Genomic DNA, 17642 nt, shown 5'->3' on the forward strand with positions numbered 1-17642 from the left:
CAGATACTTAAAGCATTACCTTGTTTTGGATTCTTTCAGGCTACTTATAGTAATGCATTTGTATAGAAATGTCTGGGGGCACACAGCTGGATCCATAGTGAGTCTGGACATAATAGAACCAAAGCTGTACCCAGACCAGCTTGGTGGTTTGTATTATAATTGCAAGATACACCTCAGTAATAAGCATAGGTAAGTTTAAACACACACACACACACACACACACACACACACACACACACACATACCATGTCTGTGAAGTCACTATCTAATTTGCCTTTTCTTTTTTTAAAATATATTTTATTTATTTATTAATGAGAAGGATAGGAGGAGAGAGAAAGAAACAGACATTTGGTACATGTGCTGCCAGGGATTGAACTCAGGACCTCATGCTTGAGAGTCCAACACTTTAACTATTGCACCACCTCCCAGATCAATAATTTGCTTTTTATTTTTTCTCCAAATCCAAACCTGACTTTTTATCTCTTAAAACTATAATGCTAATGTTCCAGAGGCAGATAAACAGATCAAGTAAGGAGTCCAAAAATGCTTGACCTGATGCCTAGGAAGAGCCTAAATTACTTATAGCTGTGACAACTGCCATGCGACAGAGCAAATGGCAAAAAAAAAAAAAAAATACCCCCCAAAGAATGTGGGGCTTGGGAGGTAGTACAATAGTTATGTAAGAAGACCTTTATGCTTGGGGCTTCAGGGACCCAGGTTCAATCCCAGCACCACCATAAGCCAGAGTTGAGCAGTGTTCCAGTAAAGCAAACAAATAGACAAAACAAACAAAATAAAACCAAAAATAAAACCAAAAGGCTTATAAAGAGCTGAGACCAATTCAGTCCAGTATCTGGACCCAGACCACCTTAGCTCTCCAACCACTGAAGGGACACAAGAGAAAAAGATAGCTACAAATCATTATTGATTTTTTTCCCCCACACTCTTGATAGAAAGTCTAAGTAGGGCTAGGGTGACAAAATAATGGTTATGCAAAGAGCCTTCCAGGCCTGAAACTCTAAGATCCTAGGTTCAATCCCCAGTATCACCCTAAACTAAAACTAAGTAGTGTTGTGGTGAGAGGGGAAAAAAAAATTCTAAGCACTTCAACATAAGCCAATTTACATAGTGAATATGCCTAATTCATTAAATGCTAAAACATAGAGTATGACTTGTGAAAGAGCAGTTCATGGAATATAAACCCACCAGGGTTTCACACCAGGAGGAGTGACCTGAAAACTATATCCTATTCCAGCTGGTGACTGCTTTTGTAGGATATGGACCTAGTGTTCCCACTTTCTTTTTTTTTTTCATATTTCTTTTTTAAATATTTATTTATTTATTCCCTTTTATTGCCCTTGTTGTTTTATTGTTGTAGTTATTGTTGTTGATGTCCTTGTTGTTGAATAGGACAGAGAGAAATGGAAAGAGGAAGGGAGGACAAAGAGGATGAGAGAAAGACACCTGCAGACCTGCTTCACTGCCTGTGAAGCTACTCCCTTGCAGGTGGGGAGCCTGGGGCTAGAAGCTGGATCCTTTTGCTGGTCCTTGCACTTTGCCACATGTGCTTAACCCACTGCGCTACCGACTGACTCCTGTGTTCCCAGTTTCTAAGGTTTCAAATGAAGGTCGAAACGTGGAGGGCTACGTGAATTGTACTGATAGTCTGGCCAATGCTTAAATTAAAGATAAACCTTTAAAAATTAAAGCAAGTCTTTTGTAGAGAACAGGCCTGTCTCTCCTGGTACTATGGTCTGCATTCTTTGCTGTATACCCAGCATATTTTTCTATGAAATGCTCATACTTTCAGTAAGTTGAGCTTGTCTCCAAAGCTCTACACTATGTGGTAATTTGTAGTTTTGCTGAGACAGAAGTTTATATCCAGGGCTGACTTATGAATGTGAATGTGATATATTAGCTATTGAATGAACATTGTTCTCTGCCCAGTTTCTACATTGCAGTTTTACTCTCAGGATTATATTAAACCAGATTTGAATACACACTACCCTCCATGAAACAAATTAATATTTCTCTGAAAAAAATGCCCTTGAGGTTAAGAGCAGATACTAGTTTCTAATGTTGAAGGTAGAAGTGAAGAGAAGGTAAAAAGTTCTGCTAAATATTTCACTAGGAAAGAGAGGTTTAGAATTTTTGAAGTAGAAATCGGTCAAGATAACAGAAAGTTTTGAGTGGAAAGAATCAGCACTTTTTAGAGCAAGGTAGTAAGAATTAGTAAGAAAATATGAAGAAATATCCTGACATCTTTGGTTATGTATTACTTCATTTTAAGGGAAACCAATATGCTATGGTTTTTTTTTTACTTTATTATGTCTGAGAAGAGTAACCCTTATGAATGGCAAGAAACTGTGTGAAGTTTTAGAAGAAATCTTAGATTCTTTTTAATGTTTAGATTCTTCAACTAGATTGCTGAAGGCAATAGCTGTTTTTTTTGTTTTTGTCATTTGTTTTTATATTTCCAGGACAATATTCTGCTCATGGAGGGGATTAATAAATTGAATGTTTTGAATTATTGAAACACTTATTCCAGTTTTAAACATTTATTGCTTAAATATATATTTCTACTTATTGATTCTGGAAATTGTATAGATGCTTTGATATGGAAGTCTCAGACTTCAAAGAAATAAAATGTATTTGTCTTAAACATCCAAATAATGCAGTCCAAGATTTGAAAACCCTCTATGTGCATATTCTTATCTTCTTACTTGGGAGTATTATAGCAGGAGGTTTATTTTCAAGTTTTAGGCTTACTTGCTTGCAAATAACATAGAATAAAAACAATCTTTGTACCTTCCCTTTTGAATTCATATCAAAAGATTTGGGCTGAAAATACCAGGTGCACCTTTAAAATGAAGTATTGGAATTATCATAGAGTATTAGATTTTGCCTCTAGAAAGCAGTTTGTAGTTTATTTCAAAGTGAGGTTTTTTTTTTTTCGTAACCGGGTAGTTTCTCTAAGCCCAAGACCTGAAGGATATTACACGCATGAGATTTCTCTCAGCCTTATTTTATCTGTACATTTCTCCTTTGAACTATTGAGATATCTTTCTTCTACTACCTGCAAGCACATCAAGCAACAGATAAGAATTCAGATATTCACTTGACTTCACTAGTCTGGACAGTTTTTTTGGTACAAAGCTTTCTCTTCTAGTATCAGGACAATTGCAAACAGAAGAATTAATAGTCCAGATAACACAGAAGGTTTGTCTTATTGAAAATACCTTGATAAGAGGAAAAAGGAATTTTCTTTATAATTGTCATCAATTTATCAGTCATTTGTGTTTTATGCAAAGTATTTATTTATTTACTATTAGATGGAAAGTGAGGAGATAGTGAGAGAGACAGAGAGATACCTGCAATCCTGCTTCACCGCTCATAATGCTTTCCCTCTGCAGGTGGGGAGCAGGGACTTGAACCTTGGTCCTTGTGCACTGTAATGTGTGTGCTTAACTAGGTGCACCACCTCTTAGCCCCTAACAGTTAACTGTATTTTATATTTTCTTCAATTTTGGGAGATACTCTGCCCAAATCCAGCTTTCTAGTTTTATTCCCAACTCAGACTACATCTCCCCAGACAATATTTTTAGCCCACATCCAGGTTCACTATCAAGCTCAGGCAAAAATCACTAAAATCATGGGCTCCTATGAACATACTTAAAATAGAACTCCTAGGTTCTTAACACCCTATAAAAATCCATTCTCACCTGTCTATTCCTGCATTCCAGTTCCTATTTATTAACCCCCCCCCCCGACTTTATAATTTACTGCCTTTCAGACAAGTTGTTAATTACTATGATTCCATCCTGAACTCCATGGGCAGATGACCTCACCAATGTATCTTGAAACCTTACCTGTCCAGAGGCCTACTCCATTAGGGAAAGGTAGAAATAGGCTGGGGGTATGGATTGATCTACTAAAACCCATGTCCCATGGAGAAATTACAGACACCAGAACTCCCACCTTCTGCACCTTACAAAGAATTTTTTCCATACTGCCAGAAGGGGAGAAATGTTAGGGGAAGATGAAGAGAGGACTCTGGAACCCAATTCCATCAGGACTCAGAGAGGGAAGAGGAAAAAAGAAAGGTCACTGACAAGTAGTAATAGATGTAGGTGTGTCTTAAAATGGAAGAAAAAGCAGGACCATTGGAAAAAAAAATGGGCAAAAAATATAGAGAGATAGGTAGATAGACATATAGTTGTAGAAATAATAGTCAAGCCGTATCTGTGACCTTGGGAGAAACACTGCAGCTTCCAGTGGAGAGAATGGGGACACAGAACTTTGGTGGTGGGAACAGTAGGAAATTGTATCTATTATTTTGTGAATCACTAATATAACATGTAAAAGATCAAAGTGAAGGTTAGCACAGGCAGAATAAATAAACTTTAAAAAAAGTAGGGTAATTTTTGTTGCTTAGATATCAGTAAAGTATGTCTCAAGTCAACTGTAAAACAAAACAAAGCAACAACAAAAACCCCAGTATGTTCTCAAGGGAGAAATTTTGGGAAAATGTGAAAGATATGAACTAGTTGTTAATTCATTCATTCAACAAATATTCGAAAGCTCTAGTTACATGCAAGTCATACAGATAAGAGAGTAAGGGAAATATATCCACACATACATACAAATGCTAATTTTTAAATATTCAGGTATTGTGTAAAGTTATACAGTGGTGATACTATTTTGACAAGTTAATGCAGTTTATTGGCAAAGAGTTTTGTCCTTGGTGAAGAAGCTAAAATATAAATAGCTTTGGTCTATGTCATACCCTGTATTTTGATTACAACTTTGCTGTTAATAATTGAACCACAATATTTTATTTAAAGCTTATCGTTACTTTGTTTTCACTGATTTTTGTTTTCTGCCTACTATAGCTTTTATAGTAAATCTTATTCTTAATGAAATAAGAAGGTAAAAGACAACTACAGGTGGTTTCACTTATATATGGAATATAAATGACTAAAGCAGATGAACCTGACCAAAAAAAAAAAAAGTAGTTAAACTGTCTCTTGAACTTTGTGAGAATTATGGTGGCTAGGGGGTAGGGGGAACAGACATTTGAACATATCCACCTGAATATTGTATTTTTATTGAAACATAGAATCATTGTTAGTTGTGTTTTGAGATTTGAGTAATTTCACTCTCCACTGTGAATAATTACATGGCACCTTAAAAATACGATTAAAAATATTTGTTTTCTATTACTCCTTTGCTATTAGGTGATTTGGCCTCTTGGGATCTGCTCATTTGCCTGTCTGCTAGGCAAACTGGTGGAAAGCCCTGCATATCAAAAGAAGAAATATGCCAGCTAGGTTTTCATCAAAAGGTAAACATTCTTTTACATTTATACCAGATCTTGTCTGTCCTGTTGCAACATTAACATTCAAATTAATAGCCCATAATTATAAAAAATAAAATGGAACCATTACATGTTGTGAGAAAGTTCCACATGATCAAACTTTGCCTACTTTACCATGAAATGATCACCATTTCTTGTTTAGGAGGCTTTCCACTTAGGTATAGCTGCTACCAATACAGCAATTTTATCTAACAGAACTCCACACTTAATCTGGAGGCAGAAAGTGTTGCTTACTCTGACCACATGATCTTTATTTTCAAGATCAGTTTTGATTTCATCAAGCTTAAATTAGTATCTAGTATAATTATAGAATTTATTACTACTTTAAATGACTAAATTTAGGGACTAGGTGGTGGTGCATTCAGTTGAGCACACATGCTGCCGTTAGCAAGGATCTGGTCTCAGACCTCTTGTCCCCACCTGCAGAGGTGAAGCCCCACAAGTGATGAGGCAATGTTGCAAGTGTCTCTCTTATCTCTTCCTCTCTGTATCCCTTCTCTCTCATTGTCTATCTTATCAAACAAAAGGGAGAAAAAATACATTTAATATCTTCAAGTTACATTGTGTGTGAACTTTTGTAATTGCTCACCCAAAGGACCAAAATACCTAACTAAAATGTGCTTGTTAAAGTACTGGAAAACTTACATGTTTTCTATATGTGATACACATAACAATTCTGAAAGATTACCTAAAACAGTAACATTTTTATATTTATTTGCCTCTTGTTGCTCTTGTTGTGGTTATTACTATTGTTATTGATGTCATTGTTGTTGGATAGACAGAGAGAAATGGAGAGGAGGGGAAAACAGAGAGAGGGAAAGACAGACACCTGCAGACCTGCTTCACCGCCTGTGAAGCGACTCCCTTGCAGGTGGGGAGCCGGGGTTGAACTGGGATCCTTAAGCCAGTCCTTGCGCTTTGCACCATGTGCGCTTAACCTTCTGTGCCAATGCCCGACTCCCCAAGAATATTTTTAGTAGTGACAATATTGTAGTTACTATCATAATAAATTTGATTTTTTTTTTTTTGCAACCGACAGTCTAACTCCTTCCTCTCTCTATTAATACCTCTGCTCCTTCAATCATTAGGTTGAGCAGTCTTTTGGCTATGTTGATATACCTTTGACTATATTGCATCTGTTTTCCTATTCTTTAAATATACGTGCTCCATAACTTCATTCCCAAAGTTTCAGCTACAATTTGTAGTTTATGTTCCCAAACCCACATCTAAAGTTTGAAGTGCTTTAGTACCATTATTGTAGGTATAGTTGTCTGCCTAACATCTACACTTGCATGTCACATTTCAAACTCAATGTGGAAAAAAATGAACTCATTGTTTTCCCCGGTAATTCACTTCTGCTCTTTCAGTCATAGCTCTGAAGGACTTCTCATCTGTTAGTCATTAACATGACTAACCATCTTGTCACTTATGATAGAAATCTGGCCTACGACCTTGTGCCTTTTCCTTTGCATACTACTGCCAATACTCAGGAAATGGACTCCTAATTATTTCTCAGATACCCTACTTGCTGTCTGTATTTACTCTTTCATTCTGCTCAGGTATTTGCTATATCCAACCAGGACTATTGTTGAATTCTCTACACTGGTTTTCTTAATTGCTTTGTACTTTTAAATTCACCCTGCCCATAGTTATCAGATGGAAAAATACACAGTGCTGAATTAACCTTGTTATTCTTGAGTTTAAAATTTTGAGTTGCTTCTCATCAACTATAGAATAAAGTCTGCAATATTCTCTGTGTGTATCAGTCAGCTTCCCAGTATGAAACAAATATAATATCCAAAAGAGTATAGAAGAAAAGAAACAAATGAAGGAGCTCTTATCAGAGTGTTTGGAAGGATAAGAAAATTAAAAAACAAACAAATAAACAACAATAACATCAAAAAGCTAAACCATTTGTGGCCTAGCAGCATCATAAGATTTTTTTTTTTATCTATTCTGATCTGAAAAAGATTATATAGAAGGAATGGTGTATTGAGATTTAATAAGATCTGAAGCCAAAAAAGGAGAGATCACTGGAAAGGCGCTATAACTTTAGAGGAATTAATTATCGCAAATCAAAACCCTGCAGAGAGATCACTAAGAAGTACTTAACCTCTCTATTCCCTCCCACTGTTCAATTTCTTGCTAAAGTCTCTTGATGGTCAAAGTCAACTGGTGACCAATCTAGAGAGCTCAGGAGATGTCACTCTTAAAAGTAGCCACTTGGGGTTCAGTGTAGATAAACAGTGTATCTAAAGAGAAAATGGTGTTTGTTTAATTATTTTTGCCTCCAGGGCTATTGCTGGGGCTTGGTGCCTGCACTACAAATCCACTGCTCCTGGAGGCTACATATTTTTTCTCTTTTGTTGCCCTTGATGTTGTTGTGGTTATTATTGTTGTTGTTATATAGGACATAGAGAAATGGAGAGAGGAGGGGAAGACAGAGAGGGGGAGAGAAATAGAGACACCTGCAGACCTGCTTCACCTCTTATACTGGTCCTTGTGCTTTGTGTTATGTGTGCTTAAACCACTGCACTACCGTTCGACCCCAGTTTGTTTAATTTTTAGCTTAGTATTCATTTGCTTTTATTATGATAGAGACAGAAAGAAATATTGTGAGAGAAGGAGAGTACAAGAAAAGAGACCCTTGCAGCTTGCTGCACTGTTTGTGAAGCTGCCTTCCAGCAGGTAGGACCTAGAACTTGAATTCCAGTTTTTGCACATGATATCTTGTGTACTTTACTCAGCCCAGGAAAAAAAAATGTTTCTTCAGGCTTGGGGGTGGGTATGGATCAACCTGTCAATGTCGATGTCCAGAGGAGAAGCAGGAGCCAGACCTCCTACCTTCTGCACCCCATAAGGATCTTTGGTGTATACTCCCGGAGGGATAAAGAATAGAGAAGACTATACTTTCAGGGATCATTTCTATAGTATGTTACTAGAGAATAGAGAAACTTCCAATGGAGGGAAGGAGAAATGGAATTCTGGTGATGGGACTTGTACCCCTGTAACCACAATCGTGTCAATCATTATTAAATCAATAATAAAAATTATTTTAAAAAGTGTTTATTTAGTACAGTATTCAAGCTTACCTTGAATGGGCTCCTTTCTAACAATATCCTTTTTAGTTTTTTTCTATCTCAGGTGTTACAAGTTATATTGAATTGTTCATTTTCTCCTATACAATCGTCCCTAGTTTATCATGCTTAATCAGTTCTAGACTCAACCACGATAAGTGAATTTCTGCAAAATTTCATTATTTATAAAACAAATATTTTCTTAGTTAAAGCACAGAAAACCTGTTTACAACCTTCTGAATATGTTTTTTAACATAATTGAAGCCCTCTAGACAAGAAATAGCACCCCATTAGCTTTGCTTGTTGAAAGAGATAGTAACCATTGCACTTAATGTTCTTTTCATCTTTACAGACAGAGCAAATGGTAAGACTCAATCAAGTCATAATGGTGGGCAACCTCTATGATTTTCATGCCATCTTTGATCATATCCATGAGTTTCACCTTCTCCTGGATGGTAAACATCTTCCAACAGTACTTAATTTCATTGTCAGAAGGCTTAGAAGAAAACAGCTCATTTAGGAGCCACTTGGGGGCTTAGATAAAGGTTCTCTGAAATCACAAACATACACGAGCGAAGATGCCTACAGTAATTTTGAATTGTAAAACAGGGGTGTATAATTGACTCAGACACCTGAGTGCATGCTGTATCATTTTCACTGTCTTGATCAACTTTTTAATGGATATATTTGGGAAAAAAAAACGCAATAGAGTGAAGCCTCAAAAGTTTAAGCACAAAGTGAAGAACAACTATACTCATACTACTTTTTATTGTCAATATCTATTGTTACAACTGTATGTGTTTGAAATGTTCGTTCTTGGTTCTCTCCATCAGTGACTTTCAGCCTGGGGTGATTTTTGGAGCTCAGGTAATATTTGGGAATGCTGACTTATTACAACCAAGGGAAAAGACATGTTACTAGATAGAAAGCAGTGATACGGGAGTCGGGCGGTAGTGCAGCAGGTTAAGCTCACTTGGTGCAAAGCTCAAGGACCGGTTTAAGGATCCCGGTTCGAGCTCGGGCTCCCCACCTGCAGGGGAGTCACTTCACAGGTGGTGAAGCAGGTCTGCAGGTGTCTATCTGTCTCTCCCCCTCTCTGTCTTCCCCTTCTTTCTCCATTTCTCTTTGTCCTATCCAAAAACAATGACACCAATAGCAACAATAACAATAACTCCAACAATAATGAAAAAAAAAAAACAAGGGCAACAAAAGGGAAAATAAATATATAAAAAGAAAGCAGTGATATTATTAAATATCCTACAGTGTAAAGGATAGCTTTCCACACAAATAATTACATCATCTGAGATCTAATAGTACTAAGGCTGAGAAATCTTCCTGAATGTACTTGTTTGGATGATATCTATTAGACTCAGCTCCACTGCTATCTATTATAGGCAGGATTTCTTTGTCTTTTCACTCCCATAATTCCTCATACCCCTATTTTTAAAATTCTTGAATAGATTGTTTTGCTACTGTGGCTTCATGCTTGCATGATTCCACCATCATTCCTGGCCAAAAAAAAAAACAAAACGTTTTCTTTAAATAAAGGGTGAGAGACAGTGAGGGAGAGATAGAGGAAAAAAGGGACACCACAGTACTACTCCACTGCTTGTGAAACCTTCACTTCGTGATCAGATGTGTTGACCAGGAACTTAAACTCAGATCCCAACACATTATAAAGTCTGCATTCTACCATGTGAACTAGTATCCAATTCTCAGTTTATTGTTTATTTGCAGCCTACAAATGTAAGTCAGGTTTTACCACCTAATGGGGACAGATGAGTTTTTATTGGTATATTAGTATAGATGTTGGGGCTGAGGAGGATGGAATACAGGCCTCCCTTAGAAGTTTCTTATCTATTTTTCCAGAAGATATTTCCTAGTACACCGAGATAATCTCTACTAAGTCTTGCTCTCCAGATTTCTGCTTGAAACTGCTGCAATTGAGACCTGAAGACACTTGAATCACACTTCTACTGCAGCAGCTGCCACTGATGCCTTTGTGATATGCCAGCTGCGGGTACCATTCTACAGTTTCAGAATTCTAGAGGAGCACAAAGTCCTTACATTCAATCGGTTTTCCATGAATAGGAACTAGTCTTAATTCAGCATAGGACGAAGAATATTCCTCCTACCAAGCTATTTTTTTTAAGTGTTGTCTGAGCCTGTAAGTACATGGTTTAGAACCTGGGGAGCACACCGCCACAAACAAAACTGCTCTACCCCTCTTCCCCATCCATATCACTGTCAATCTCCCTAGGGTTTTTTCTTGTAAGGTCTAATGCCAGCACTCACAAACTTATGGATTTAGCCACTTAATCTCTGCAGCCTTTAGTTTCTTTTCCTGAAATTAGAAGGTCTTAGACACTGGAAAGTCTCCAAGATACCTGTTATCTTTACATTTATAGGAGGTTTTTCATGGGTGACTGGTGGAATCTATGATAAGAGGAGAATAAAGTAGAACAACCAGTTTTGGCAATAGAAAAGATGAGAAGTGCGACTGAAGTAAGTACAGAGGAAATTATAAAGTACGGTCCCAGTTATATTGAGAGTCTCTTTTTAAACTTTTATTATTTATAGTAAACATTTGTTTATTTAATCAAGACAAAGATAAATCAAGAGGGGGAGGAGGAGATAGATATCTGCAGATCTACTTTACCACTTGTGAAGCTTCCTCCCTGCAGGTGAGGATAGGGGGCTTGACCTCCAGTCATTTCACAGGGTAACATATGTGCTCAACCAGGTGTGCCACTGCCTAGCCCCCTTTCAAATTTTATTTTGAAATGACTATAGGTTTACGGAAAAGATACAAAACTAGTATAAAGATTTGCATATCTTTCACTTAGCTTCCTCCACTGTTAATTTCTATCATTGCCATATTATGTTTATCAAAATTAAGAAATCAACTGGTGTCCAGGGAGCTGGTTCAATGGGTATATATAAAAGGCCCTGGGTTTGAAGCCTGAAACTGCATAGAATGGAATGATCTCTCTCACTCTTATAAAATAAATAATGTAAAAGGTAACTCTAAATAAAAATTAAAAAGGTAAATCTTAAAAATTAAATGAATATTGGAATAAAGTCTTAATGAAATTACAACTATTATTCATCTTTGTAAGTTTTATTTTCTGTCAGCTATAGTCATGTTTGTTTGTGTGTGTGTGTATATATGTGTGTGGTGTGTTTTGCTTTCATTTATCTTTGGTCTTCTCCATTATGAGACAGTTCCACTGATTTTTCTTTACATTCATGTCATTGGGTTTACTGATAAATACTGGCCAGGTATTTAGAGGAAAAAAAATCCCTTAGTTGAAATTTTTCTGATGTTTTATAATAAGGTTATGCATGTTTTTGGAAAAGTGGTAGGATATCAAGTACATAATGGCCATCAACTTAAAAAAATTTTTAATAATTTTTTTTGAGGGTTAATGGTTTAACCCTTAGCTTCCCAGATTCTGACTTGCCTTCCTTCCCCAGAGTCTTTGGCTTTGGTGCAACACACCAATTCAAATTCAGTTTTTACTTTGTGTTTTCCCTTTCTGTCCTTGTTTCTTAAATGGCTCAATGGTAGAGCACATGCCTGGTACACATCGGCCCCAGTGCTTTATCCCTGGTACCACATACAATGGTAGTGTAGTTCTTTTCTCTCTCTGACCCTCACATAGTACAAAGATATAGCTGGAGTCAGTGACTCAGTTATGGGGGTTAGAGGGTCAGTGGGAATCTTGTAAAATCTGTGTCTTTTACTCTTAATGAGATGGGGTGTGACTGAGGGGTTTTGAAGAGAGGGATGCCACAGTTCCATTTGCAGTTTGCAAGGTGTTGCTGGTTGCTGTGTTGAAAGGAGCTGCTCACTGGGCAAGGATCAAAGCAGGGATACCAGCTATTGCAGAAATGTAGGCACAAGATGAAGGTGACTAAAATGAGTGGAATAGTAGTGAGGATGGTGAGATGAGCTCAGAACATTAATGTATCTCAAAGGTAGAAATGACAAAATAATAATAGCTAACACAATGTGGTGCCCAGTAACACTCTAAATCCTTTCATATTTCTGTCTATTCTTTATTTATGAATGATTGAAGCGCAGAGAGGTTATGAAAATTCCCTGTCTTCTTAGCTAATAAATGAAGAAACCTGCAATCCAACTTAGTCAGTCTGAATTTAAATTTTATTTTCAACCATAGAACTATAGAAACTGTCTAAACAAATATTTATTCAACACACCTACATAATTCTTATGCATATTCTTAGACAGTGCATAAATTTTAGATGATAAATGTTAGATAACCATCACATTGGAGCAGGAATGAATTAGAGTTTTATGAAACACAACTTATGTAAACATAAATATTCAAAATAGAAGTTAGTTTAGATTTGTTGGAGGATGCTGTAGGATTGTCAGTGACCTTAGAATCATCAAAGAAAGGGTCCCTGCTCAAATTAGAATTATTAACTTTATCAGGGCTTTGTAATTTAAATGCTTTCATTTAAAAAATTTAAAGATGTTTGATTTAATTTAGTTTTTGATAAAGACAGAGAAATTGAAAGGAGAAAGGGAAAGAGAGACACAGCATTGCTTCACCACTTATGAAGCTTCCCTTCTGCAGCTGAGGACAGGGGGCTTGAACCCAGGTCTATGTGCACTATAATAAGTTCGCTGAACTAGTTATACCACCACCTGCCCCTGCTCCCAACTTAAGTGCTTAGTAAGTGTCAAATATGTTATGGAAAACGAATCATCAGGAGTGTCTTTAAGTAAGAAAGGAGTAACATGAACGTCTAATTGTATTGTTACCTATGATGCTGAAAGTGAGAGGAAGTACACTATTTGGGGTTGCCCTAAGTTTAGTGACTAAGACTAAATCTCAATGTCTGTTAGACAGCTTCTAGCATTTCAAGGGCAGAGGGATTTATTTATGCCTCTAAATCATTGCAGGATTAACAGCCTCTAAATCTAGGATGCTGTTTTTAGTATACAGAGTGCTGAGACCTATTGAAATGGCTCTTATGTGAAAGCCTGGGAGGACATTTTCAGGTGAATTTGACAGAGTGACAATTGTACTTGAGAGACACGAGGGGAAAAGAATGACTCCTATTGTTATTAATTTTCTTCCTTGTAGATGATACTGAACAGCTTTTGGAGAAAAAAATAACATTTTACTCTAAAATAATAGCTGTTGATAAAATGAAAGATATGAGTGCATGTGCAAATCCCAATGAATAAAAAGAGCAGTCTCCCAAGATGCAATGTAAAGTGTCATTTTCAAAGTTTGTGAGTGACAAAAAAGAAAAGTAAATACATTGTCCTTGTAGGTGTGTTCTTATACTTTAAATAGTCCAATTTCAAATGTCCAATTTTTTCAAATAAGTTAATGATATTAATGTAGTTTTTATGACTTATAATTATTATACTGACATTCCTACTAATGAAACATGATTTTTTCTTCTCATAATAATTCAAATTCATTTACCATTAATGAGGATTGGATAAAGTGCTTTGGGACTGAAATAATTTCAAACATGTACTTCCTTTCTCCCAGTATAATCTTAGGAATAGACAAAAAAAAAAAAAAAAGGAATAGACTTGGGCTCAGATGTCATTACCATTTCTTAGGTGCATTCTAATGCTTTCAAAGAGTTGAACGTTTTTATAAGAAGAACAATAGTGTACATAACTTTTGCATATCAAGTATTTGAATTACTATAGAGTTAATATTAAGTAATTATTGATATGAATATTAAAATGATTATTTGTCTGATATTGATATGACAATATAGATTCATTATGTGTAACAAATGTACCATTCTGGTGGAGCCTGTTGAAATTGGGGTCAGCATGTAGCCTAGAAGGTGGCACAGAGGCAGAGATCTGAGATCTGGCCTTGTAAGCATGAAGTTTGGAGTTTGATTCCCAACACAGCACAAACCTGAGCTATACTTTGGTTGTGCTACATGAGGTCAAGTGCATACATTACCAGGCCCAAGGATCTTTTTCTCCTTCTCTATACCCCTGCCCCTCTCAATTTCTTTCTTTTTTTAAAAAATTATTTATTTTCCCTTTTGTTGCCCTTTTTTAATTGTAGTTCTTATTGCTATTGTTGATGTCATTGTTGTTGAATAGGACAGAGAGAAGTGGAGAGAGGAGGGGAAGACAGAGAGGGGGAGAGAAAGATAGACACCTGCAGTCCTGCTTCACCACTCGTAAAGTGACCCCCCTACAGGTGGGGAGCCAGGGCTCGAACCCGTATTCTTACACTGGTCCTTGTGCTTTGCGCTTCGCGCCACCTGCGCTGAACCCACTGTGCTACTGCCCCATTCCCAATTTCTTTCCTTATTAAGTAAAAGGGAAAAAGAAAGGCCACCAGGTGAGTGAATTTGTCATACTGGTACCAAACCTCAGCATAAAACTTGGTGGTGGCAATAAAGGTATAAAAAGAAGAAGAAGGAGAAGAAGAAGAAAAAGGAGGAGGAGAAGGAGGAGAAGGAGAAAAAGAAAAAAGAAAGGGAAAAAATAGGAAAATAAGAGAAGAGTATGGAGAAGATTGGGAGTCTATGGAAATCTCTGTATAGTTTGCACTTTTTTTTTCTTTTGACACCAGGGTAATTCCTGGGGCCTATAAGACAATGACTCCATTATTCCCAGTGGATTTATTTATTTATTTACTATTATTATTAGTAGTATTTGCTTTTTTCTGGTAGAGAAATAGATAGGGAGAGATCTCACACACTCCTGAAAGATTCCTGTAAAATATTATCTCTTAATAGAACATACTAACCTCTCCTTCTGTGTAAGTTGTATTTTGTCTTTTCAGCATCTATATTAATGTCCCTGGTGACAAGTTCAGTTATTATTACCCATTTTACTTAACTTCCATTCCTTTCAGTTTGTAAAATAGGGGACAGGTTAACTGTAATGAAATGGCACATTTGCTCTGAACTGTTCAAAAATTGAGAGAAGAAATTAAACTGGAGTTGTGTTAGTACATAGTCATGTATACTATATTTAAAATATTTACATTTAGTTTAGATAGAGACAAAAATTGAGAGGTAAGGAAGGAGATAAAGAGGTGAGAGACACCTATAACACTGCTTCACGGATTCTGAGACTTTCCTTCTGCTCGTGGGGACCGAGGACTTGAACCATGATCCTTGCATACTGTAATGTGTATGCACTACCAGATGTGTGACCAGTCAGCCTTCATCTTGCCTATTTACCTCATGCTGATTCTCTATCTGGGTTCTTCTATTATTGACTTCTACTTGGTCTATATCAACTGAATGACTTTACCACTGGAAACTATGATTCAAGTTGGGGACTCAGATTCAATTATGTTGAACTTAGAAGCTTTTCATGATCAAACTCAGAAAGGTTCTTTGTGCATTAACAACGACATAAAAACCCTGATCATCTGGTTATAGTTTTCCTATAGTTTTGCAGTGATCTGTCCTTGCCCTTCTGCCTGGAGTACCCAGGGCACAATAGTCTAAGAAGACTTCTAGTGATAGTGACCATAGTTTGCAGACTCCTCTATTATGGGCAGATAAGAAAGTGTATTTTTTTTGACAAGTGTCTTGTAAAGTATTTCCTCCAATAAGATTATTCAAGAAAACCTCAATTGAACATTTTGGAACTTCATATATACCCTTCCTTTTTCCCCCTACATCTCATTCCTGAATCTTCTCACTCTTTGAATTTGGAAATGTAGACATCCCTAATATCCTTTCTAGACTTTCAAAATGAAGTATTTAGGAATGTTGCTACTGCATTTCAAAATCTCAGAAAAGATTCTGCTGAAGTCCAGGCTTCATTCATATATGACCTGGGATGAATCTTACAGTTTTCTGAAGAAATGAATAGAGTTGAAAAGAATATAAGGCCCTAACACCACTAGGGAAAGATAGAAATAGGTTGGGTGGTATGGATCAACCTGTCAATGTCCATGTCCAGCAGAGAAGCAATTACAAAAGCCAGATCTCCTCCCTTATGCACCACCCAATGATCCTGGGTCCATGCTCCCAGAGGAATAAAGAGTGGGGAAGCTTCCAATAGAGGGATGAGATGTGGAACTCTGGTGTTGGGAATTATGTGGAATTGTACCCCTTTTATCACACAGTCTTGTCAATCATTGTTAAATCACTAATTAAAAAAGATTACTATTATTATTTTTAAAATGTTAGGGTTGGAGACTATTTAATTGCTGCCCTCCCACAGTGCACTTGAAATTAAACATTTAAAGAAAAAAAACCTTGTGATTGAATTATTGAATCAATATACTCTTGGGTAAAAAAACAGAATTCAGGGACCAAACACTCTAAATGCTTTATTTTTTACAAATGGAGAAATTTAAAAACAGAAGAAAGTAAGTGTGCTCAATTTTAATGCTATTGAATGTCACGGTGGCACAACTTATTTTTTTCTCTTCTCCAGCTGCTGCCAAATTCCTTTACATGCCAGCAAAACACAAAGAAGAAATGTCAGCATTTCATTTATTCATAATGAACTGGCTTAAAAAGTCAAAATTAATTTCTCCAAAATGAGTCTAATTTTAATGCTAATTTACCCTCGTTTCCTTCTGTTGGTTTTAACAAGACTTCACTGTATTTGACATTACTTGAGGGAGACCAGCCAGAGAGTAGCTAGTTAACCAATATGTAAATTCAGAAACCACCAGAAGTCACCTTGTTTGCATCTTTTTTTCATTTTATATAAGGTAAATGTGTTTTCAAATTTATGATAGCTTTTATGAAACTTCCATAAAACTTTTTGTTAAAATATAGTTTTGTGGCCACTGGGATTAATCTTTAAAAATGACCTTCTGTATGAAGTGAAGATCATCTACAAAGTTTTGAAATAGGCTTACCACTAACATACCATTAAATGTCTGTGATTCAATCAAAGGGCTTTGGAACTTTGGAACTTAGCTGACTTTGAGGTATGCTTAGTGTAATTTTTACCAGAGCATAATTTACAACACTCATGTTATTTGCCTTAGGAGATTTTTTCTTTCATTTCTAGAAATGTAATGACTTTGAAATATAACTACATTTTTCAAAAATGTCTTTCAATATTTTGAACATTTCTAAGAGAAAGATTTTCTTTTCTTTTATAAAATAAACTATGCTATTACTCTGAATTTGGGTGTTGACTGGTAGTGATGTAGAGTGTGTATGATGTAAAAAATATTAAC

At 36.4% G+C, this 17642-nt stretch overlaps 1 protein-coding gene and 1 pseudogene across 2 annotated transcripts in view; both read left to right on the forward strand.

Moving 5' to 3' along the window:
- The window catches only part of CPED1 (cadherin like and PC-esterase domain containing 1), a 422947-nt gene that overhangs the window by 90022 nt on the left and 315283 nt on the right, over window positions 1-17642 (forward strand). For both annotated transcript variants that reach the window (XM_060196489.1, XM_007525006.3), the window contains exon 4: window positions 5238-5344. In XM_060196489.1, coding sequence (XP_060052472.1) covers window positions 5238-5344 — 107 coding nt within the window. The remainder of the gene's footprint in view (window positions 1-5237; window positions 5345-17642) is intronic.
- Window positions 8278-8395, forward strand: LOC132539989 (small nucleolar RNA U3; annotated as a pseudogene).

Source organism: Erinaceus europaeus, chromosome 8 (assembly GCF_950295315.1).
Source record: "Erinaceus europaeus chromosome 8, mEriEur2.1, whole genome shotgun sequence".
NCBI lineage: Eukaryota > Metazoa > Chordata > Mammalia > Eulipotyphla > Erinaceidae > Erinaceus > Erinaceus europaeus.